This window comes from Leucopleurus acutus (assembly GCF_964270905.1).
Source record: "Leucopleurus acutus genome assembly, chromosome: 17".
Classification (NCBI taxonomy): Eukaryota; Metazoa; Chordata; class Mammalia; order Artiodactyla; family Delphinidae; genus Leucopleurus; species Leucopleurus acutus.
In genome coordinates, this window is record NC_139159.1 from 62,627,316 (window position 1) to 62,654,570 (window position 27,255).

The window sequence follows — 27,255 nt, forward strand, 5'->3', positions numbered from 1 at the left end:
CAAATCCAAAGTTCCCTAACTAGGACTCTGCTGCCTGACTCTTCTGACCACTGCTGCTGCTTGCGGGACTAGTAGCCTGCCACCAAAAACCATGTCCACAAGGTCCTCTACAAATTCTACAAAACAGCAACAAGACAGATACATTTCTGCAAAGACCACTGGAGTAATTTTGTGATCCTCTCACTGATCAAGGAGGGAAGAAAGGCTGTCTGTATATTAAAATGTCTGTAGTTACATATTAGAGAAAACAAAGGGTGAAGATGTATGGGGTGAAGAAGGGGGGAGATGTAGGGCTGCATTATAAACCTATGCCATCATATTGTTACTTAAGTCAAAATAAATATTGTCTTTGTTCTCAAATGTATCAGAAAGCACCAAAAATGTACTGAGGAAAAATTACCAATTTTAAAAAAGGGCAGCAAATAATCCTCATGTTGAAAAGGGATAAAGGTATGAAAACACCAGTCTGAAACTGATAATAGGTAAGCCTTGAAGAGTAACCTCAAACAGATAAAAGTTTCAAAGAGCTATGAAAATTTCACCTAGAGAGATGAAAACAAAACAAACAGAACACTTCACTGGCATGACTAAGATATCACTCTATATTAAAAGGCAGTTTGCAAAACTCAGTATTAGCACCAAAACGTCAAATCTAACTATAAGTAATCTATCAATCTATAAAACTTGTAGATCAGGTAATGTATTTAATTGGGGGGGGGTGAAGCCAGGTAGCACTTCTCCAGGGCAAGACAGGAGGCTTGAACTGTGATGGGTAGGACAATTTTTGGAAAAACAGAAATAGCAAAGGTCTTTGATTACACACTGTAGCTGTGGCTTTTTGACATTTTAATTAGTGCCAAAACAGTTCATTTCTAATGGTTATTACCTTAAAGTTTAGTAATAAATTCAAATATCTATACCTAATGTCATTGTGATTCAAAAGTAATTTTTATTTAATTAAAATTTAAACCACTGGGAATAGTAATTTAAGGATTACATTTTTAGACTTGGGAAACTTAGGAATTTTAAATACTATTTAAGTATTGTATCCACCTGTAATTTTCAAATCTTAAAGTACTACTTTAAGTCTGGACAAAATTTGAACAGGTTTTACTTGGCTTCTTTCCAAACCATAGCACTTACGCTTTAGGGACTGAGGGAGGGTACAGTGTAAAGCACTTTAATTTCTTAAAGCAGAAAAACCTTTTACCTTGACCACATTTTCAATAGTATATCCTTCCATGCACAGGAGTTTCTCATTTAAAAAGGGGAAAAAACCCTAAATTTTAAAACATGCAATAAAAGCAAAAATATTTTTCAACCTTTTAAAATGAAGTCAGACTTTGTTCCTACTCTTGTATTTAAAATCTTGAGACGCCCAAACCAAGAGAACAAAAAAGGCATAAAAATAATCAGGACTGATGCTTTATATTTGGATTCTACTTCTCATATTCTAATCACCCTAATAAGCCAAAAACTAAACATATAAAGTAAGGTTAAGGTTTTTAAGTTAGTTTCAAATCACAAACTATAGCTTTCTGAGTGAGCAAAATAATTTAAGTAAGCAATAATCTAAAGTTCATTACCCTGAATATTCAGTGATAAATCACTCAATGTGAATGGTTTAACGTTTTCAAAATACTACCATGAATAACAACAAAGACATCAGTACCCTGGAGAACTGTGCCATAATTCAGTGTACAGATTCTCTCTAGTTACCTGACTATATACAATGTTTCTTTTAAAATGAAATATATATGAAACAGGTTATTAAATATTTAAAATTTATTAAGTATCCTATTTAAATATTTATTAAATATTTTAAATAGAGCTAACTGAAGCATCGGTCCTGAGTTTCCATAAACAAGGCACTCAATTATTATTGTCAAGCAGCTTTTTATGTATCAAAAGAGCCTAGATGTCAAAAACAACTTTTCCACCTAATACAAAATCAGCAACAAAATCTGAAAAATATTATCAAGGAACATAATTAGCTCTGAACAATAAAGATGCCAAAATGAATATATATTAAATTCTAGAGATGCTTGTGTTATTTATGAGGGCCCAGAAATGTGAATAATTGGAACAAACTCACAAGACATAACTTCCTTAAAAATTACTTAAAATGCAACTAATAACCACCTACAAAATCAAACTGTACCTCCCCTGTGAAGTCATCCTCCAAAAGGAATGAGTAGCTCATATCTGAGTGTTGCCATCATTTTTCCCCTTCCTCACACTAGACTTAGATTAATTCTGTTTCACAATTCTTTATTTACACACTTGTCGCTCCCACTTAAAATCTTTCAAAGCAGTAACTAGGATTTTATATCTGTATCTTTTTCACCACCCACTCAATGCAATTTTTTTCATCACCTACTCAACGCAATTTGCTGGATAAAAGCTGAAAAGGAAATTTTTTTCTGATATCTGAAACATTATCATACCTCCACTTGATGATCTGAGATCACAAAGTAAACATGCTGCTACTTCTCCAGTAAGTTTCAAAACACACTTCAAAACTATCTATATATAATATTTCCAATATTTCCACCAAGAAAAGCTCTTTGGGGGGGGAAAAAGCAATAAAACAGTATTTTTTAAAAAACGAAATCTGTCGAACAGACCACAGTGATCAATGACTGTTCATACAGATGGAAGATAATACAAAATAGTAAGTAAACATCATGTCTTTTTACAAAATGTCCCCATCTGTCTGAAAAAACATGAAAAGCTTTCTCCATTCTGACTCAACCCTTCCCTGAACTCCAAAGCAATACAAAGCCGAAATAGTGATCATCAGCTAGGGTTAAAGCAGTTTTGCACTCAGTGTGGGCTGCAAGCAAACTAAGGAGAAGGAAGGCGAGACTTCAGGAAGCAAGTAATTAAGCAGAGACTTTCTCCAGTGTAAAATATAGCTTACCTATGTAGAAAGTATTGCAAGTAATATAACTATACAAACCCACTCTCTCCGAACCCAGTGATAGAAAAATAACACCTATGCCATGAAAAATTACTGTGATTACATTTTATTTTAATTACATTTTTGCCAATTCTTATTTTAGCCTTTGAAGAGTCTGTTTAAGACGATACTACTTACTGCTCTTCTGTTGGTAGCTTAATGATAAATGATAGCGTATAACACAGTCTTTAGTAGTGTTTCCTGGTCTAACACTAAACTTGAGTTTAAGAAAATAATTTTCAAGTACCTGAAAATAAACAGAAAGGTTAAGAGCTATGTGCATGTACATATCACTTCACTGTGTGGAATTACTTCAGTAATTACACATGCTGCACACGTCAATACTGTCTCAGTTAGGCATCACTTCATTCCCCTAACTGCATTTTAATAGCACAATACAGTCTTCATGCTTCATTTCTGAAAGAAACTTATTTGAAGGCCAAGGATCATCCTTTGTGACGGACTTAAAAAGAGCAAAATTTTAAAAATTGTCTATTCCAAATATGAAAATTATGGATTTGGCTCTGATGCAGAATAAAGTAAGCTTCTTGTATCACCTGCAATATTATATTGATTTAGTCTGCTGAAAAACAAGACAGTGAGTTATTGGATCTGTGTTTAATTCACTGCACTTTATAACATACTTAAGGAATTCAGTTGTATAAAACAGTATCTGAATCTTATCAGATGAAAATATTTTTCCTTTTTAGCAAGCCTCGGGTTGCATGTCTAAGAAAACAAACGAGTCTCCAGTTCTCCTAAGCTTGATAATAGTGCCCCCTAATGGGAATTTTAATATGAGTTTTTCTACTTAATTTTTAAAAAACCATATATTCTTTAATATGAGCATATTATCTCTCTAGAAAGTAAATTCTGTAACATAAAAGTTTATCGAGATTTAAACCACTCAAAGGAGAAGTTATCACATATGCAAAAAAAATGTGAATTCATGGAGAGAACAAGAGAAACTTCATGCCACAACTGTTTCTTGTTTTCTGTATCAGCTTATTGTAACATCTACCATGGTAGCACTAACCAGAACGTTAATCTCATAAGGAAATTATCCTTCAGTTATGTTCCCAATGTTCAGTATATAAGCAATTAATACATGCTTGATGAAAAAAATTAGTCAGTCAGATAAAAACAGGTTCAGAAGTGAATTATTCGGCGTCACACAGATCCTAAGTATAGAGCTGAAATTTCCACCCGGGTTTTCAGGCCTCATACCACTACCTTTCCACAACACCTGGTCACAAGTCTACAACCATTAATTGAAAGCCTTTCTTCCCTGTTATCCACAGACAGTTCCCACATATATCAATAATATGTGGGATTTTTTTGAAAAGAAAAACGCATTAAAATTAAAGTAAATACCATTCTGATACTTTCCAGGTGCACCAGAGAAACAAACACCTGATAATACCAGCATTTTCATTACAGTGTCCATAATACATTCTGGATGAGAGTCAATGTCAAGGGCAACATCTAGAAGAAATAAGTAACAAACAAAAAGCCATCAATTTATGATGAAAGAAGGAACTACCTTTAACTTTTGAGAGCAGGAAAATAACAAGAAAAAATTATATATTAAAAAGAAGTGGTCAAACCTTCTTAAAGAACCAGACAGTAAAAAAAAAAAAAAATTCAGGCTCAGTGCCCATATGGTCTCTGTCACAACTACTCAACTAAGCCACTGTAGCAGGAACACAGCCACAGAAAATACATAAGTGAATGGGCATGACAGTGTTTCAATAAAACTTTATATGCAAAAGCAGGCCCACAGATCATAATTTGCCAGGCCCTAATTTAAAACATCTCTCTTTTGGACCACAGATTAGAAATCTCAACTTTACACGAGGCACAAAAACACACAAACCAAAAAAACCCAACCTAACACAACTCGAAATACATAATCACTAAACTTATTAAATGTTTGATGATTTTTACTTCCATAGGGTGAAAAGCAGAGGAAAAGATCCTTCCCTGAATAAATATTAGTTTTAGCAAGCATATAATACCAGAATAGCAGTAAGCAAAACAAAAGGCCTTTACTTTAGCATGATTTAAAATAATCAACATGCAGGACTACAATGGAAAAATTTAGCTTTTATCAAGGTTTGATAAACATCTAATGGTGACTGCATACCAATGCCCATTAAGATAAATAAATGGGGACTTCCCTGGCGGTCCAGAGGTTAAGACTTCGGCTTCCAATACAGTGGGTTCAAGTTCAATCCCTGGTCGCAGAACTAAGATCCCACATGCCTCTCCACCAAAAAACCGAAACGTAAAACAGAAGCAATATTGTAACAAATTCAATAAAGACTTTAAAAAATGGTTCACATCGAAAAAACTTAAATAAATGGATTAAGTGAGAGAACCTAAAATTTAAGACTACTACAGGAGGCTATGAAGAAATACAGAGCATTGTCTTAGATTATTCACATATATAAGAAAAATGGCAAAACCTACTAGCTTCTAAAGGCAAACCAAGAAAATCGAATTCAAATTCAGTTGTTTTTTCCCAAAAACAAATTTAAGATATAGAATAATGATGCTCTGCACTCAACACCCTTTAATCACTGGCTTCTACTTCATTAAATTTCTAAAATCAACACCATTTAGGTGGGAAAAATCATGGGATTTGGGACCAGGGACCCAAAGATCTCAACCCCTATTCTACCGACTGCCAGTTAAATGATTTTGGACAAGTTGGCCGCAGTTTCCTAATCTGGAAAATGGGACTGATAAAACCTTCAACTATGTAGAGTAAATGATTATAGGAAATGCACATATAATACACAGCGAACAATGCCCTGTAATTTTTTTATTATTATTTAACATTAAATTGAAGTCTGTTCTAATCTCAGTATTATTAAAGCATTTTTTAATGAGCTTCTTAAAGCACATGTTAATGAAAAGGTACTAAGGCCAATTATCTCAAGTCCATAAAAGAAGCCAGGTTCCCTGGAGAACAGTATGAAGGTTCCTTAAAAAACTAAAAATAGAATCACCATATGACCCAGCAATCCCACTACTGGGCATATACCCAGAGAAAACCATAATTCAAAAAGACACATGCGGGGCTTCCCTGGTGGCACAGTGGTTGGGAGTCTGCCTGCTGATGCAGGGGACACGGGTTCATGCCCTGGTCCGGGAGGATCCCACATACCGCAGAGCGGCTGGGCCCATGAGCCATGGCCGCTGAGCCTGCGCGTCCAGAGCCTGTGCTCCGCAACAGGAGAGGCCACAACAGTGAGAGGCCCGCGTACCGCAAAAAAAAAAAAAAGACACATGCACCCCAATGTTCACTGCAGCACTGTTTACAATAGCCAGGTCATGGAAGCAACCTAAATGCCCATCGACAGACGAATGGATAAAGAAGATGTGGTACATATATACAATGGAATATTACTCAGCCATAAAAAGGAACGAAGCTGGGTCATTTGTAGAGATGTGGATGGATCTAGAGACTATCAAACAGAGTGAACTAAGTCAGAAAGAGAAAAACAAGTATCGTATATTAACGCATATATGTGGAACCTAGAAAAATGGTACAGATGAACTGGTTTGCAGGGCAGAAATTGAGACACAGATGTGGAGAACAAACAAATGGACACCAAGGGAGGAAAGCGGCAGGGGGTGGGGGTGGGGGTGGGATGAACTGGGAGATTGGGATTGACATGTATACACTGATGTGTATAAAATGGATGACTAATAAAAAAAATTTTTTTTTAAAAAGCAGGAAAAAAAAATTAGCTTCCAATGATCAAGATCTAAAATTAGTCAGACATTTTGCTTTGTTTATCTACCATATTTGCACCGAACAGCTATTTCTTGCTAATATTCTAAATTGAGAATTTTATAAAACAAAATTAATTACCCGAGAAAGCCACGTGACAATGTAAACTGTTCAGGAATGGATTCTGCTCCCAACTGTGCCACTAACAAGGAAACTGAGTAAGTCACTTCAAATGAACCTCTCAGGCTCCTAATTTGTAAATCAAAGAAATTGTGCTAACAATCCCTGGTCTTCTCCCTTGTCTTCCATTTCTAAAATAGTTATTACTGAATTATAATTAAGTATCTCCAGATAGGTTGGTGAATATGGGAATAGAGATAACTTAATACTGCCAAAATGGTCTAAAGAGAAATCCCAACCATAATCCTATGTGAGTATTACACACATTTAATATTAATATTACAGTAGTTCAAATGAAACAAGGAGATCCTGACTGGTTTAAAATAAAACAAAATAAAATGCATATTGCACGGAAGTTTTTTAATAATGTTAATACTTAAGTGCCTAGAATAAAACAGCCTTGGTTAGTTTCTAGAAGTATTATCTTAATGAAAAAAAGATGTGTAGACCAAACTGCAATATCAAGGTTATATTAACCTCAGTAAGAATATACTTTGTGTTATTAAATGTTCAAGGTACTATGAGGATGTGAAGTCAAATGAGATAACATTTTATCAAAGTTAAAGTTGATCAATTAAACGTTATATAGAAAATGAATGATAAAAAGAAATTTAAAAGACAATCTCATTTACAATAGCACCAAAAAGAATGCAATACTTAGGAACAAACTCAACCAATGCGGCACAACACTTGTCTACTGAAAACTATAAAACACTGCTGAAAGAAAGTAAAGACGACACAAATAAATGGAAAGACATCCAGCCTGTATTCATGGACTAGAAGATTTATGTTGTTAAAATGTCCATACTACCCAGTGTGATCTACAGATTCAATGAAATCCCTATCAAAATCCCAATGGCATTTTTTTTTTTGCAGAAATAGGAAAAAAACATCTAAAATTCATATGGCATCCCAAAGGACCCTAAATAGCCAAAATAATCTTGAGAAAGAAAAACAAAGCTGGAGACCTCACACTTCTTGATTCCAAAACATATTACAAAGCAACAATAATCAAAGGAGTATGGCACTGGCATAAAATTCCTAGAAGAAAATACAGGGAAGAACCTTCATAACACTGGTCTTGGCAATGGTTTCTTGGATGTTACACCAAAAGCAAAGGCAACAAAACCAAAAATAGATAAGTCAAATTATATTAAAGCTTCTGTGCAACAAAGGAAACAAAAGAGTGAAAGGAATAAAACATCTATAAACCATATATACGAGGAGTTAATATCCAGAATATATAAAGAACTCCTTCAACTGAGCAACAACAACCAAAAAAAATCCTAAAAAATTAACAAAGGACTTGAATAGATATTTCTCCTTCTAAAGAAAACATAAAAATGGCCAACAAGCATATGAAGAGATGCTCAACATCACTAATATCAAGGAAATGTAAATCAAAACCACAATGAAAGATCGCCTCACACCTGTCAGAATGGCTATCATCAATAAGACAACAAATAACAAGTGTTGGCAAGAACATCGAGAAAAGGGACCCCTCACACACTGTTGGTGGGAATGTCAACTGGTGTAGTCACTGTGGAAAACACTATGAAAGTTCTACAAAAAAAATTACATATAGAATTATCACACGATCCAGCAAATCCCACTTCTGACAAGATTATATACCCAAGAGAACTGAAAATAAGATCTTGAAGAGACATTTGCAGCATTATTCACAGTAGCCAAGAGGTAAAAAACCATCTAAATATCCATCAATGAATGAATGGAAAAAGAAAGTATAGTATATACATACAAGGGAGTATTATTCAGCCTTAAAAATGAAGGAAATCCTTCTGTATGCTACAACATGAATGAGCTTGAAGGACCTTAAGCTAAGTGAAATAAGCCAGTCACAAAAAGAGAAATACTGCACAATTCCACTTATAAGTGGTATCTAAAGCAGTCAACCTCTTAGAAACAGAAAGTAGAACGGTGGCTGCCACGGGTTTGGGGAGGGCAAAAAGGGGAGGAGTTGGTCAATGGATATGGAGTTTCAGTTTTTGCAAAATGGAAGTTCTAGATATCTGCTCCACAACAAGTGGCATAATGTTAACACTATTGTACACTTAAAGATAATTAAGCTGATAAATGTTATTTGTCTTAACTGCCATTAAAAAAAAAAGGTATTGGGCTTCCCTGCTGGCGCAGTGGTTGGGAGTCCACCTGCCGATGCAGGGGACGCAGGTTCGTGCCCCGGTCCGGGAGGATCCCACATGCTGCGGAGCAGCTGGGCCCGTGGGCCATGGCCGCTGGGCCTGCGCGTCCAGAGCCCGTGCTCCGCAACGGGAGAGGCCACAACAGCAAGAGGCCCGTGTACCGCCAAAAAAAAAAAAGGTATGTACAAAATGCGTTCTGAGAGTTCAGACAAGTGAGAAATTATTTTCAACTAGTTTTTTTTTTAATCCTTTAGGATACTGACCTTAGCCTTTGGTATGAGCTTTTAACTACTATTAGCCTGTGCTAACAAAGCAACTATACCTGTAGCACAAAAATAAAATGCTCCTGAAATACTTAAGGAGTGTCGTCTTTCTGAAGTAGATAGCTCAACTCATCTTTTCTTAAACAGTAAGCCAAATACTATAGTAGGAAATGGGTGTTGGACACAATGACAATCCCTGTCCTTCACAATGTATTTGGCAAGCTGATTTCATAATGGGAAAGTTAACTTCAGCACAGCTCCTATCCAAATTATGAGAATCACAAATTCCAAATAAGTAAAGGCCAGACTAATGAAGTGTTTTATAATAAATCTTCATTTCAGAGAATTTGTATAATTTTTTTTCAAGAAACTCAGAACTAGGCTACCCTGATAGACTCCCAATAACAGAACATCAAAGGTTATGGTGAACATTGGATTAATAACCATTTGTGTGCACTGCAAAGACACAGTAAGACGAGTACCCTTACCTTCATCGAAGTCAGCATCATCTTCAGTGTGCTGGGGGAAAGGAAAGCAGTTGGTAATTTCAAGCCGATCTTCGACCACAAGGCCCAAAAGCACTCCTTGAACCACCTCAGTTCCCTGTCCTTCTTCTTGGTAATGTTTGATAATCTTTAATACCACCTAAAAGAAAACAAACAGAAGCTTAAATACCATCTTACAGTTTACACTTCCTTTATTTCAAAGAAAAAATAAAACTTGCCTAACCAGGGCTTCCCTGGTGGCGCAGTGGTTGAGAGTCCGCCTGCCGATGCAGGGGACACGGGTTCGTGCCCCGGTCCAGGAAGATCCCACATGCCGCGGAGCGGCTGGGCCCGTGAGCCATGGCCGCTGAGCCTGCGCGTCCGGAGCCTGTGCTCCGCAACGGGAGAGGCCACAACAGTGAGAGGCCCGCGTACCGCAAAAAAAAAGAAAAAAAAAAAGTGTCTATGTATAGCACTCACAACCTTCAACTCAAGGGTCCCTAAAGGTCTGGCATCCAAGAGTTCCTTCACTCAAAACAAACAACATCACCTCAACCTGAGATCATTGTAAAGTGATCCTGTTAATCTTTGTTAATAGTAAGATAATTTCCTGCCACAGATGATAAAAGTATCAATAAAACACAGAGATAAAGACCTCAATTATCTGAATACCTAAAAGCAGAACCCTCTGACAAATTCTCAACACCTCAAGATGGTTCCTGAACAGAGCATCTAATTAATCAGAGGAAGCAACAATGGGAACATGTATCTAAGAAGAATCTGCTTGATAACAGAGAACACAAAGAGAACCCAGTCTCTAGCACTACCTAATTTTTCTCAACCAGAAGGATACACCAAATAATCTCTAATGGATTAGTCAGCCCTTACTATTACTCTCTCCTTTAATATTTCCATGAAGATAAAGAGGTAACATGATTGAACAGGTAATTAATTTAAAAGTTCACAGTAACAGTAATGATTAATAATAATTCCTACACTATGAGATTGGTAATATATTAATGGGCTTTGAATAGTGCTTGGCACGTAGTATTTATTAATAGTAGTCTATTATTCAGTACAAGCCCATGGCCTGAAGACTAAAGGGCAATACAGTCTACAATATAATGCAAAGTCCTCAGAGGGAAAAAATAAGTCTAACAACAAAATGATAATTAGTATCTTACTGATTAGCATTTAATTTAAAACAAGTATATTACTGACAGAAATAAATCATTGGTAACCAGTCAGTAACACAGGTTACAATTATTGAACACCATGTGCCAGGCAGTATTCTAATTATTTTACATGTATTATCAATCATGTAATTCTCACAACTACCTTAGGGAAAAGGCATTATTATACTCATTTTACAAATAAGAAAACTGAAGCAGAGAGAAGTAAATGAATGACTAAAGATCACACATCCAGGAAATGGTAGAACCAAGATTTAAACCAAGTCAAACTCCAAAGCTCGTGTGCATACTTTAACAAGGACATGACTTTCATATCAGTAACTTAATAATTAAAACCATGAGTTAGGAACAGATATGAAGCAAAGACTGTGATGAACAGACCCAAAAAGACTTTACACCAGTGTAAGATCCAGACCTCCTAAGAACAGCAAGCTGTCAGCAGGGAAGAGCTTCATGCAGAAGGACTGGCAGTACTAGTTGGTGTACTACTTCAATACTGTGAAGTGGGGAAGTGTACAAACCTTACATATTCCTGTATAAAAGACCTCTCCACTTCTTGAAAGGCACAAAATGGGCTTAAGGGGTCATGCAGGAATAGGAATGATTTACAGCTCTAGCATTTATTAGCTGTGACCTTGGGAAAGCTATTAAATCTTCCTAAGCCTTAGACTTCTGACTTGCAACATGGAGCTACTTCATATCATTATTGACACTATTAAAAATGAGAAAATGTACAGTAAATACTTCACACAGGGTCTGCCATGTAATAAATGCTCAATAAATCATCAATATTACTGACTTTATCAATAAAAAGAAAACAAAACTGTTTAATTCCTATTCAACTTGACTCTCTGCCAAGAACAATCATTTCACACACTTAAAGAACAGAAGAAACATGAATGGCTAAGAAGGGATAAACAAAACTGAGAGAGTTATCACAGACACACCTACCAACTTGTGTAGTTCACCTAGTTTCCTGGATACTTAACCCTATTAATGAGATCATTGAACCACAGTTGAAATCAAAGTAAATGAGAGATGCTAGAAGATACCTGAGCTTAATGTAGATCTTTGCACAAATCCTAGAACTGATTCCTAACAGCTGGTTCCTGTGTGTGCAAAAAACAGTATTGATGACTAGGGCCCAGCATACTTTCACAAAAAGTCAGGCCAAAATAACCTTATTTCCTTTTACAAAGAAAATAGAGATAAGAAAAAATAATTATTATGTTTAAAAACAAATTAGCATAGTTTAAAAATATCTTATGGGCTTCCCTGGTGGCGCAGTGGTTGAGAGTCCACCTGCCGATGCAGGGGACACGGGTTCGTGTCCCGGTCTGGGAGGGTTCCGCATGCCGTGGAGCAGCTGGGCCCGTGAGCCATGGTCGCTGAGTCTGCGCGTCTGGAGCCCTGTGCTCCGCAGCAGGAGGGGCCATGACAGTGAGAGGCCCGCGTACCGCAAAAAAATATATTTATATATCTTATACTGAAACACTGTCTTCACTCTTACCAAAGTGAACTGTAAAGGGGTTGGGAGCAATGTAACCAAACAGCATAGCAGCCTGATATGCTTGCCCCAAGAATCAATGCAATTTATACAGCATCCACAGAAGTACAGTGCTCCAAGTAGAAGAAATTATTATCTCACTCTTTCTAGCATCACTGACCTGTTACAGCCAGTTCTCTACAACAGTCAAGAGAAAATTTACCAGTAACAGTATTCAACTGAGCAACGGGAAAAGCACAGTGGTTTAACCATCAGCTAAACACAATCAACATGAATAAGTATACCCCAAAAGGGCTAATTGTAAGAGAGAAAGTTTAAAACTCTGTGATGAGAACCAGTTCAATGAATTCAAATCTCTCTCCAGGCTACGGACACTCATAAAGAGCACTTTCCACAGGCTTCCCTGGTGGCGCAGTGGTTGAGAGTCCACCTGCCGATACAGGGGACACGGGTTCGTGCCCCGGTCCACGAAGATCCCACATGCCGCGGAGTGGCTGGGCCCGTGAGCCATGGCCGCTGAGCCTGCGTGTCCGGAGCGTGTCCTCCGCAACGGGAGAGGCCACAGTGGTGAGAGGCCCGCGTACAGCAAAAAAAAAAAGCACTTTCCAAATAGTGAAGCACTAGAGGATGTGTCTTACTTTGAAAGACAAACTAAGGACCACAGGTGACAGTTTCAGAAAAGAGTACTTCAATTTTAAAGATGAATTCTCTCTAGCATTTATGGCTGCCCAAAACAGAAGCCTTTAGGAAAGGCCTGGTGATCACTAAAATGATCTTGCCAATTTAATAAAATCTGATGAAATAAAACATTCAGAAAGAAAACAACTTTATCAAAACTAAGCAAACTCATTCTTCATTTTGACATTTTAGAGCCTTCCTATTTCCTATATACACATTAAAATCTCAATTCTTTAGTTCAAAAAATAATGTACTGGAATTGCATTACAAACTTCAGAGTAGGCTCATTTAGATGTCAAAAGGAAATTCCTGAGCAGGAGGAAACTACTGACATACAGGCTTCTGAAATTCTACACAAATAACCAAGAACTTACTGTATATAGAAAAATATTCCATATATTATTGGTATTTATAAGAACCCATGTACTGCTCATGGTCTCCCCTCTTAAATGTTTTCGTAAAAATGAAGGGATGTTTTTACTCACTGCATCTTCAACACCCAACACAGGTACTAGCACATAAAAAATACTCAAAATATATTTGCTAAAGGAATGAATGGTAAACATTTATCAGTCACTTATGCCAAACACTCCACCAAGTGCCTCACATGCAATTACTCATTTAATCCTCAAAATCACTATACAAAGTCAGTAATATTATTTTCCCATTTTACAGAAGATGAAACAGATAATCTGACATAGATTTATTAAATCAGGAAAGTGAGATCTGACTTCTGACACCAAGGTACATTTAATTACTTACTTCACAGTAACTGAGTAACTTTAGGCTCCAAATATGTTTTTCATAACAAGACTGAAACAGAATGCAGTGGCGACAGCTCTGGAAGAAGTCTCTGTAACTAAGTTGTAGACACAGGGTTTCTGCATGGAGTAAGAAAAGTTCAGTGAAAGATTTACAGGGACCTACAGCAAAAAGACTGAGGGAGGGCTTCCCTGGTGGCGCAGTGGTTGGGGGTCTGCCTGCCGATGCGGGGGGCGCGGGTTCGTGCCCCGGTCCAGGAAGATCCCACGTGCCACGGAGCGGCTGGGCCTGTGAGCCATGGCCACTGGGCCTGCGCGTCCGGAGCCTGTGCTCCGCGGCAGGAGAGGCCACAGCGGTGAGAGGCCCGCGTACCCCCAAAAAAAAAAGACTGAGGGAATGGTACTGGTGGTCACATTTTTTGTGCCCTGATAAGAAGTATCATGAACAGGAAACTGCCACTGATTGTAAGAATGCGATTCAGCTCTTTATCTTTAGCAGCACTATCCTCACAAGCCACAAGATGGGAACGTTCCACCACACATGTCCTGTTTCAGTCATGCTTACTAGCCTTTCATTTTTCTCTCCCTCCAACCAATCATATGCTTCTGTCCATAAAACAGTGCTGATATACTTTTAATTAATCCTGTTTATTGATGTCATGCTACCTGGTCTTACTCTTAAAAGCAAGATACATGAAAAACTTAATAGCTCCCCAAAACAAAAACATACTCCTCTATTATACTTTGTTTATAAGCATCACAAATGTTCTTAGCTTATCAAAATGACCTGGGGAGCTTTTTTAAATAAATGAAGAGAGGTCTTCACCCCGGCTACATATGACAGCCATCAGTATTTTTAAAATACTGATGCCTGAAACCCAATCCCTAAAAATCAGAGTTAGTTAACCTGGGTTGGGGTTCCTATACGGTTTTTTGGGTTTGGGGTTTTGTGGGTTTTTTTTTTTTTTTTTTAGTTTTGGTTTCTATTTTTGTTTTTAGATTCTCCAGGTGATTCTAACATCCTACTTCATTCTAACTTTTAATGAGGTAGTATGGACCAGCCTTCCTTTTTTGTTCTGTTTTTTTAATGAGGTGGGTTTTTTTGTTTTTGTTTTTTTGGCTGTGTTGGGTCTTCGTTGCCGTGCGCAGGCTTTCTCTAGTTGCGGTGAGCAGGGGCTACTCTGTTGCAGTGCGCGGACTTCTCACTGTGGTGGCTTCTCTTGTCGCAAAGCACGGGCTCTAGGCGCACAGGCTCAGTAGTTGTGGCATACGGGCTCAGTGGTTGTGATACATGGGCTTAGTTGCTCCGCGGCATGTGGGACCTTCCCAGACCAGGGCTCGAACCCGTGTCCCCTGCACTGGCAGGTGGATTCTCAACCACTGCGCCACCAGGGAAGTCCTTTTGTTCTGTTATAACTTCTCAGGTGATTGCAATGCACTCAACTGGTTAAACCACAAGTTTTCTTTCCTGTTTTAAGACTCCCTGTGTTGCTAAAAAGTGAGTACACTGAGAAACACAGACCCAAGAATGAACCTTTTATTTATAAAAGCATAAAGAGAAACTCAAGCCCTACTTGGAAGGATCCCTACAATTAAAAAATGAGAGGAAAGGTAATGTGAGCAGTTCATCTGAGAAGTATTCACGTGTCTATAGCAGAGTAAAACTTACTCTTTATAGCTTGACCCCATATTTATGACTACTTATGAACTACTACTACTTATGAACCGACCAGGTTCCTGTATCCTATAAATTAGCAGGTAAATGAAGATTCTTCTACAAATTATGCCTTACGGGACAGAAACAAACTGGCCAGCAGAATGTGAAATTACCAAATTCTTCTACACCTCCCCAACACTGTCATATTCGGAGTCTAAATGCTTATTAACCTCCTTGATATGCCCTGCATAGTAAGTACTGTTCTTGGAATAGGTCAGCAGTCTCTAGAACCATCTCCTAGCTTTCTGAAGTTCGCATGTTCTCAGCATGGGCAAATCTTGCCAAAGAATCCCAACTTGCAAGACAGTAAACAGACTTCCTGTCTGCTGAAAGTACACTAGAGGAACCATTTTTTCCTACTATTGTTTACTATTCAGTGCAGACAATTTGAAAAAGCAAAGCAGACTATTTCTAATCTCCAATGAACAAAATACTATTTCTTTAAGTGTTTGGCATTTTAAAAAAAAAATGAAAACCTAACTTTGCCCAAAAGGCTAAAAGCAACAAAGAATTTAACTTCCAAGACAAAAAGTATTCTCAATACTATAGGACAAAATATAAATAATAATCTAAAATATCCAAATAAATTAATTATACCAGAAGTCAATCAACCTAAACTTAGAGTTAATTAATAAGCATGATGGGTTAAATCTTCCATCCTTCCTGGAAAGGAACACTTAGCAGAATCTCTAATCAAAAGCACATCAGAAACTTTCAGTTCCATACCAGGGAACAATTTAAATCTTACCAAATTAAAGATTATGTTTTCTGATGAACTGGAGTAATTTTCTACCAAATATGATGTCTACAAAGACCCATTACTACAGAAAAACTTGGAAGCCCTGCATAGAATCACCAGAATTCTGTTATTTTCAGTTTCTTTCATTCACTCATTAATCCATTCACCCAGATATTTGCTGAGTGACTTCTACAGGCCAGTTATAGCAATGCCAGGCTCTGTGAATATGAAACTAAATCAAATACATAAGGCCTTTATTTTCATGGGACTTATATTTTAGAACATCAGTTCTCACATATTTTGATCAAAGGACCCTTTTAACACTCTTAAAAACTACTGTGGACCTCAAAGAACTTTTATATTGATATTTACATATGAAAATTCAAACCAAAAATGTTCAAAATACCTTATTCACTTAAAACAATAAATGCATCACAAACTAACTTAAATTACATTTTTATGAAAAATAACTACTTTCCAAAAAAAAAACTTAATCAGGATACAAAAATGACATTGTTTCACATTTCTGTAAAACATTTACCTTTTCAAAAATAAATTTTAACCAGGATAGGAGAATGACACTGTTTTACAGTTTCGTAAATCCTATTAATGTCTAGCTTAATAAAAGACAACTGGATTCTCCTATCTGCTTCTGCATTCAGTCTTTTACATAACACATCATGTAACATCTGAAAACCTCCATTAAACACTCATGAACGAATGAGAGTAAAAGTGACAAACAATGTTTATAGTTATTATTATGAAAATAGTTTAGATCTCAGACACCCTCTAAAAAGAGTGTTGGGGTTTCTCACAGTTTAAGAACACTATTCTAGAAAGACAATTAAGAAAATTAACGTGCGTATACATTGTTAAAAGCACTATGAAGAAAATAGAGAAATGTGCTGTTAGCTAGGTTGATCTGGAAAAGGCCTCTCTCTGAGATGACCCCTGAGCAGAGAGCTGAAGAACAAGCAGCCAGCCCTACAAAGAGCTGGGTGAAGTGAATATTTGCCAACTATGGGTTTTAAACACTAGTTCAAAAAAATACTAATATTTGTTTTTCATAAAATATACAAGTTTTATTTTAAGGGAACAAAAAAGGCCTAAAAAGGGATGAACAGTAGGGTGCGAGTAGTACACTTTCATGTTTTTACCAAAAGCTCTGGTATATAAATAATAAACCCAATGTCCTAGCAGACTCAGTTACATCCTAAGATACTACTACATAATTCAAAACTAACAATTTCATATCATTTTTGTTGATGAATTATGAAACAATATATTAATAAAATCCTTTCAGGAAAGGTTTGCCATGGCTTTTATAATCAGCAATATTTCTAATACCACTGTCAAGGTTAATCTTTACCTGGTAAACATAGGTCTACGAAGTTACCACCCAAAATTCTTCTAATCAAGGTAGCAACTCTAATGAAGTTCAAAGTTAAAAAGTAATTTAAGAACTGAATCTGGAACTTTCTGGCCTTGTAATATATGAATACGAAGTACCTCAACCCCCTCTACTTCTGTGTGCATGCAGAAATGATGAATAAGCTGCATTTCTGAAAAGCTTACGAGACAGTCAACCAAGCTAGAAGAGAAAACTCACAGACCAGAGCATTAGCCCTGTGAGTTAACACAGCAGTATCCAAAGGTACATCAGACCTAGATACAATCCCCAAGGGCAAGGAACTGGGCTGCAGCCCAATCTCTGTCCTGGGTCAGCAGATGGGGTCTTGACTTGTTTGACTCAAGGAAGTGGAAACTAAGACCTTTCCAAAAAGCTAGAGCTCCATGAAAATTGTTGGTGGAAAGATAGAAAACAGTAATTGCAGTATCGTATAGTTAAATATAAACTTACTACATGATCCAAATTCCTACTCCTCAGAATTTACCCAAGAAGAATAAAAACATATTCACACAAAGATATGTTCACAAATGTTCACAGTAGCACTATTCATAATAGCCAAAACCTGGAAGCAACCCAAAAGTCTACCAAACACAGGTGGATAAACAACTGCAATAAGCTATCCATTCTATGGAATACTACTCAGCACTAAAAAGGAACAGAGTTGGCTTCCCTGGTGGTGCAGTGGTTGAGAGTCCGCCTGCCGATGCAGGGGACACGGGTTCATGCCCTGGTCCTGGAGGATCCCACATGCCATGGAGCGGCTGGGCCCGTGAGCCATGGCCGCTGAGCCTGCGCGTCCGGAGCCTGTGCTCCGCAATGGGAGAGGCCACAACAGTGAGAGGCCAGCGTACCGCAAAAAAAAAAAAAAAAAAAAAAAAAGGAACAAAGTATCAATACAACAACAGAGAATCTCAAAAACATTATATTGAGTGAAAGAAGTCAACAAAATGCTATGTACTATATGACTTCCTTTATATGGAATTCTAGAAAAGGCAAAACCACAGCTGATAAGTGGTTGCCTTGGGGCCAAGGTGAGGGGGAGGATACTGAGGGCTGAAGGGCACAAATAATTGTATAATTGTGGTTCCCATTATATAATTATTTACAACTACTAAAGTTCATCAAACTGAACATTTAAAATGAGTGGGTTTTACTGTGTATAAATAATACCTTAACTTTAAAAAACTGTATGTACTTTTAAAATGTCTATACGATGAAGAAACAATTTATATGTGCCCACTCCAAATTTTATCCCCAATTTCAAAGATCCCCTGAAATGCTATAAGGAACTAGATTAAGAACCACTGCTATATTCTGACATTATTTATATTTTATATGTGTATATATAAACTCAAGTTTAAAATAACTCAAGTTTATAATAAGCCTAAGTAATCAAAAATAAAACAAAATAAATCAAAAACAAATCTGTATTATTTTAGAAGTCAAAGCGTAACATTCAGAATTTTTCTTTTGAAGTATTTTAGAATTTAATGAGATTAATTAAGTAATTAATAGACAATTTCAGTTACCTAGAAAAATCTGTTTATATAAAAATAATTCACCAGAAATTGGATGTCTACATGTTTACAAACAAACACACACACACCCCAAAAAAAGACATGGCTAAAAAATATCCACACTACCCAAACTTCTACATTAACAAGTATACTTCTCCAAGTCTATAAACCCTAAAAGCAAACATTCAAACCTGAAGGTCACAAAGGAACTGAAGGAGATCTAAGAACCTCTTAAAATCAAATGCAATATTTTGTGTCTACATACTTAAGGGCATTTTCTTGGAAAAAACGTCCATGGCATTTGCCAGATTCCCAGAGGCCCATGACATACAAAGGGTTAGAAAGAGTTTTAAAAAGTAGTAAAAAAAAATGTATTATATACGTGCAGTTATGCATTTATGTTTGTATGAACAAGAATGGTGTGGAAGGACATACCTTTTCTTCTATGAATTTTTGTATTATTTACTTAGTCCTAATAAGCATGTATTTGTTTTTAATTCAAAAAACATCAAATAAAAAAAATTAAGGGAAATGATTTTAAAATACAGCAATCACTGCAATTTACTGTATGGAGTTGCACAAAGAAGAGCAAACTAATTTAATTTCCTTTTTTGACAGTGCTCCTGAGTTGACAGAATGGTGTGGACATAATGTATCTTGATTTTAGCATGTTCTTTGGGGTACATTAAAAAAAAAATATGGACTGAATGAAGCATGGTTAAGTGGCTCTGAAAGGAAAAGAAAAAGAAAAAATCCACACACTATAAGCCTGAGCACCTGCTGACTTTAAATTCTAATCTCTTGTTGATACGGTTACTCTTCAACTCAATTCACAGATGTCGCTGCACACATACAAAAATTACCAGAAAATATGCATATGTACACACCATCAAGGTGAAAGAGGTAACTTCCAGATACATAGACTGGTTTTCAATAAGCAGACAGATCTGTTTAAGAGAAGCCTAACCTAAGCCAATTATAAATCAGCAAAATATCAATTCAAACTTATGGCAATAAATCTTCACCAGGAAAAGCAGCAGGTTTCCCACTGTCTCTGTACTACACATAAAAAGGATCTGTTGAAAGCCCAGTTTAAATGATTTGGGACCTAAGTAGTTCCAAATTGTTAGAACTATACCATCTATCATTTTTAACCTTCTTTTATAAACCTGAGCTCATAAGGACTGCTCTGAGGTTGCAACCTGTACTGTGCACCTAGGGTAAACAAACACTGAATCTATTTGTTCATCTTGTTAGAGTTCACAGATAAGAAATGTTGACATTATTAAAATGTTTTACCATTAAACCTGATAATAAAAAAAGTAAAAGTAGTGGTATTTAGTGATCACAATATTATTTTAGGTAGGTTCTACTAAATATTACTAGTTATAGGAAGTGGCCTTCCTCTGGTTATAGGAAGATGCTATTATCTAAAATAGGCATAAAAATCATTTATAACAGTGCTTCTCAAACTACAAGCAGCAAAGAACTCATTTTCCTCCCGTCTACCACAGACCAGTATTTTAGTCAAAGAATAAAAATTACTTACTAGACAGTGAAAACATATTTTTAAAGACATAGAGAATACAAGCCCAGGGGTCACAAGCTTGGCTACAAAACAGTATTAAACTGCTGTCAAAGTTTCTGAAGACTTAGTCTGAATCCCGTGCTTGTCTCAGGCAGACCAGTAACAGTTCACACTTAATCAGCACTGGTTTTTAGAACCTGTAACGTTAGGCAGGTACAGTTCTCTCCCAACTCCAGGAGTGGAACATTGAGAGTTTATAATCAAACACTTCCTAATTTTTGTCACTGATAACGAAGTCTCTCAAAATATAACATTATCTCAATAGATGTGAACTCTAAACTGTGTAGCTATCAAACCCATAGCTTCCCCCCAACCCCCGCTTGCTACAGGAGAGGACAGGCACTTGCTGGGCTCAGACCACGATTCTCTTAGTTTTGATTCTATTCTGAACTCTGTATTTTTAAGAAGGGTAAAAACAAACTCATTTCAGCAGCAGAACTTCACTTTGAATCACATGCTCTGTAAGACAGAAGTAAGACAGTAAATCATTTATCAAGTGAGCGAGCCCAGCTAAAGCCCCAACATGCAAACCTTGATTTGCTGTCTTCCATTTGTTGTCTAGTACACAGTAACTCTAGAATTAATCTTTATTTTTGTGGAAAAAAAATAATGTTCAAGTGAGAGAGAAAACTTTAGTAAAAGCTTAAAATTAATTCTTACAAGTACACACAAATGTGAACCTCTGGTCTGTACAAACAGGAAAACCATATAGTATAGTTTAGTCTGGGCACTAGAATTCAAAATTAAGCTTGATCCGTGGCCTTAAGCAGGTTACCTTACCACCTATCTCCTATGGAGATAAATCAGTCAGTACCTATTCTCACAGCATAGTTACAAGGATTAAAAAATAACCCACCCAAAGTACCTATCACACTGTGCCTAGTAAAGCCTCAATAAATGTTAGCGACTATTACAACCACTAGTTTACAATAAATATTTTACCTAATCTCTTTCATTCATCCATCCATCTATCTATCCCACAAATATTTAGAGAGTGACTAGAATATGCCAGATACCCTCATGGCACTTACCCTTGTCTCCTCAGAATGTTCACAGTCTATTCCTCAGAGATTTTTTTCAGTCTTATAAGATATAAATATGACTTATTAAAAATCAGCCACTTAACGCCAAATTTCCATTTTTGTTTAGACTTACCAGGCATCTGTACCTAGAGCTATCTCTTGTAACAACCAATACTACAGGGTTTCAGGGCAAGATTTTTTTAATCTGCATTAAAAAGTCAAGAATGTGAGTAAATTGATTAATTGATTTATTCAAAATATTGTGTATGGATAGATGGATGTAAGTTTCCTTAAAAACATCATTATCCTTGCTAAAAATAAAGACTAGATCCACTACAAGAGTTTCTTAAAAGTCTGAAATAAAAAGGTAAAGCCCAAACTGCACCAGTTGCTAGCCAGACAGAAGAGGTCAGACAGGATGCATGATTCCTAGCTGGCTTTATTCCAGTTTTGTAGATTCTGGGAAGTAAGGTCCACAGCCTGAATTTCTCACATCAATCACCGTCAAAGAACAGCTATTACTGTAGAAGAATTTTAGTCTCAAAGAAACTGTAATGCCACAGAATCTCCCCTTAGCATATTCTGTAAAGTCAATATCTAGACTTTCATTTAATTCTGGCTTCTCTCACTGACTGATCTGTGAACTTGGCAGTTTTCTTATTTGGTTAAGCCTGGATCATTTTTTCTAACACTGAACAAAGAAGGTAGTTACTGCCAAAATGTAAATTCAAAAAACAGAAAGCAGCATTAGTCTTAAATTTAACACATTTTATGGCTCAAGTGGGATGGGGTTCCATTTCATAACTGGCTGAGTCAAATAATAAATAGGATTTAAATCACTGCTGTTAAGTTTTGATGTGAAAAAAATTCAAGTAACTTCAATAAGAAGAAGAAGAAAAAAAAAAAGATATTTTGCTCCTGACACATATGGGATCAGTTACAATGTTCCAATACACTTAACCAATATCGCTTCTATAATATTGCAGTTGAAAGACTGTAGTTCATAATTATTCTCTTGGATCTAATGCTCATTGATGGTCCACAGTTTTAAAGTTAAATCAACTATTAATTGTTGGGGAAAGGGGAAGAAGGACAACGCAGCCTCAAGAAATTCAACAGAATAGCTCTGCTCTCATCATAAAAATTAGTCATCAGAAAGTACAATGATGCAATCAAACATACAAATGTATAATTTCAATTAACTGTTAACTGAGAAGGATATTTAACTTACAATATTAAATTTTTACTTTACCAACTCAATATACATAACCAAGAAGCAAATTTTCCCACATATAGCTAGAAGATAGTTTTCCTAAAGTAAGAGGCTTAGCTGGAACAAAATTCATTTCCCCTCTCACACAAAACAAACAAAATTTCAAAGTTGTTATGAGCTGTCTGCTTCCCAACACAGTTTAAGCTTATTATATTCAGGAGCGTGAACCACTGCTTAATTAGAAGGCCTTAAGGTGATTTTTAGGTGCTTCGATTACAGTTTGTTTCTGCTTCCTTAACAGGAGGCAATACTTGCCAAAATAGGTCCAGAAGGAAACATTCAAAAAGAGTAACTGCGACTCTGCCCCTGAGAAGAGGGTGGGTGAAGATAGGAATGAAAGTGACAGTTTCTTTTCACTACCTACTCTTTTTTGCGTTTTGATTTGTGTACCATGTGTACCCAGAGAAATGGCTGTGTTTAATTAAACAGGTTTAATAAAAGCACTTCAACTTTCCAGCATAAAAAGTATACCACAATAATCCCAGGGGAAGGTGATTATTCACCTTATTTATCCTCAAGAGGTCCTTCAGAACAAAACTGAAGGTTATGCATTTCTGAACAAAATCTAAAATGGGTTTTCTTCCACCCAAAAGAAAAAGATGTTGGTTTTGTTTTAAAGGCTACCCTTAAACCAAACTTGAAAACAGTATATCTACAAGCTCTCATTTGGAGGCTATAAACAAAAGGTAAAGAGGATCTTAAAAGTCAGGCTGTAAAGTTTGATTTTATTTTGTGTAATAAGGATTTTTCCAAGGAGTTTCTGCATTCTAGGACCACAGCTACTAAGTAAGTGACTTTAAGAGAATCCAAGGGAAACCCTAAGGAACAATCAAAGATAATACCAGAAGACTGGGTGACTTGGGCAGATCTGTGAGTGTTATCACTATCAGACAAGAAATATTTACTGAATTGATGAATCACTGCAACAAGCATACTAACATGCATACTTAATTTTAAAAATAAAAACTAAGATTTTTAGAAACCATAACTTTCAGGTGGCAATGGTGTCAAGAAACAGCACTCTATACTCTGTAAGTGGGAAAGCACACTGAACTATACAACTATTCTGGAGAGCAGTTTGGCAACGTGCTTAATATGCTTAAAAATGTGCACAACCACCTTTAACCCATTAACTTCAACTATAGATATTTATTAAAGCATTGAAGAAACGCTAGAAAAGAAAATTCTGAACTCTTAATAGTGTACCCACCCTCAAGTTATGAGCCTATAAATTAATTTCCTTTGTGTTTTTTATATTTCTCCAAATTTTTCTTACTATGAACGTATACCATTTTTTGTTTTCTAAAACATCCAATTTTAGCACATTACTGCTATCCCATAGATAAACAAACAGTTGCTACTTATATCAAATGAAACTAGTTGGGGACAGGGATAGAAGGTAAAGGTATTGAGAAAAAAAAATGTTTCATATTAATCATCAAGATACAATGAATACCTGTGGCTTTTGGTACTATTTGGGAGGAAAATAAATCCTTAAAATTTTATGCTAAAATACAGTTGATATTCAGACTCAAAGAGCAAAAAAGTTTTATATTTTGAGTAAGTTAATACTGAGTTACCACTATTTTGCTAAATCCATTTTTTTTTTCCTTGTATGCTTGGGCTTGGTACCAACATCAATAAAACTCCAGAATACGGCTCTGGTATATACCAGTACGCACTTCAGCCCTTCGGTTTTGATGAAACAAGTACAGTTTGTCATCAAATAGATGGATATGTAAATTACACTATACTTTGTTATCAAGTCTAATCTTTACAGGAGATAACCATTTTATAGAACAATCTTCTACAAACAGTAGTTTGCAGGGGGAAAAGATAAAGCTACTTTCTCTTTAAGTATATTTTCCCATATCCTGCCAAATGAAATAATATCCAAGTACTGTAATTTAAATATTTTACAAAAACAAAATTATGAACTAATTTCCCAGAGAAAAGCAAATGCAACCAAGTTTTCATGTAGTGCTGAAATCAGGAACTTTTATCTAAAAAGCTATCTAAAGGAGACTTGGTAAAGTAAAAGTTAGAGGATCTGACCACAAAAATAAGAACTGGCAAACACCCTCTTCAAAGCCTAATGATTTATAGAGGCTTTTCTCCCCAATATCGGTGCTAAAGGCCCAGAAAAAGATTGCCAAGGCTTAAAATATCTGGATAAACTTATGGAATCCTGGATAATAAGATCAGAACTTCTAGTTATACAGGAGCTAGTTGAAGCCAAAGGTGACAAGAAAGCAAAAGATAAAAAACCAGTAGTCTGATGTAAAAGACTTACTGTGCCCACACCTTTTAATGTCGAAGCAGGCATGTGGGAAGTGATATATGCCATTTCATCTGGACTGCAACAACTATAGTTTAAATTTCTCATTATATTCCATTTACTTGGTCAGGCATCCAGTTTGGAATCCCATTGTAACTAATACCAACTATTAAAATCAATCCCAGCTACTAAAACTGTTATTGACAATGATTAAACATCAGTAGGAAATTTTATATGTTAAGCTTTTATTTATTACAGTAGGAAGGCCATGCCTTATCCTCACATTAAAGCAGAACAAACTAAGGTCCAGAAATGCTATTTATTAAATCATCTCCATGTGAAGTACCACGTATGCTAAGCTCCTTCGATCATCCCCACAAAGCTACAAGGAACAACACTAATATAGCTCGTCACCAATGGTGTACATGCCATAAACACAGGAAGCAAGCACTGTCATGAAGTTTTTTTAAAAAAGGAAATGGATTTCAACAAGCTTTCTCGCCTTAAGGGAAAGAAACAATGTCCAGGATGTCTGCAGGGTTATCCAAACCTTGGAAACAACCAGAGATGAAAAAGTCAGATGGACTTAGGTTTGCCTACCTAAGGCAGGTAAACTACCTTACTTACAGACCTACTAGTACTCTGCCTGACTCTCCTTAATATACAGTAAACCTTTCATTAACAGCATATGATTACACGCCAAGATGAGCAACACAAGCTGTCACCACAAAAAGTTCAGAGAAAGGAAGAGATCGACGTGGCCCAGGGCAGTACTACTCAAACATTAATATGCTATAAATTACCTGAAACAGTAGATCAGGAAAAATTCTGAAATACTGTGTTTCTGCATTTCTAACAAGCTACCAGGCGAGGCCAATTCTGCTTGTCTTGCTGGTCTTTGGACCATACTTTGAGTATCAAAAGTATAATGTACATAAGTAAGGTAAGATTCAGCCTGGTTTGGGGGGAACAAGGTGGGTTTTACATGAAAAGTCCAATAGGAAGAATTAGCTTGATCTTCTCTAGGAACAATGAGACCACTTGACTACAATGAAGACTCACTCATCCGTTCTACAAGGATATACTGAGCACTGACTCTGCACAATGTACAACAAAAGACACACTGACAAGCCTACTGAAATGCACAATTAAGATTATTGAGAGATATCATTTCACACAACGAAAACAAGCCATCTAACTGTCCATTAACATTTAGATGAGGAAAATTATGTTCTAGTCATACAATGAAATGCTATATAGTAATGAAAATGAATGAATTATAGCTCCTCACTCTAGAACAGAATAATCTCAAAATCATGGTATGAGATACGCATATATATGATTCAAGACACAGGCGAGGGCTTCCCTGGTGGCGCAGTGGTTGAGAGTCCGCCTGCCGATGCAGGGGACACAGGTTCATGCCCCGGTCCAGGAAGATCCCACATGCCGCGGAGCGGCTGGGCCCGTGAGCCATGGCCGCTGAGCCTGCGCGTCCGCAGCCTGTGCTCCGCAACGGGAGAGGCCACAACAGTGAGAGGCCCGTGTACCGCAAAAAAAAAAAAAAAGAGAGACACAGGCGAACATATACTATGATTTAATTAATATTTCATTTTTTGTTAATATAAACAGAACAAACTAAACAAATTGGGAATACTCTGTGTGGTGAAGCTATAGAGAAAACTAAGAAATCACTGAAACAAAGCTCACAGGAGTGATTATAGGTTTCGAAGAAGGGATGGGAGAAAAGGATGAAACAGGGGAAGGGGCTTCAAAGGTA

At 36.6% G+C, this 27,255-nt stretch overlaps 1 protein-coding gene across 2 annotated transcripts in view; it reads right to left on the reverse strand.

Annotated features, from left to right (window-relative positions):
- The window catches only part of EIF3H (eukaryotic translation initiation factor 3 subunit H), an 87,165-nt gene that overhangs the window by 57,254 nt on the left and 2,656 nt on the right, over positions 1–27,255 (reverse strand). For both annotated transcript variants that reach the window (XM_082858589.1, XM_082858588.1), the window contains exon 2: positions 9,798–9,954. In XM_082858589.1, the coding sequence (XP_082714715.1) occupies positions 9,798–9,954 (157 nt within the window). The remainder of the gene's footprint in view (positions 1–9,797; positions 9,955–27,255) is intronic.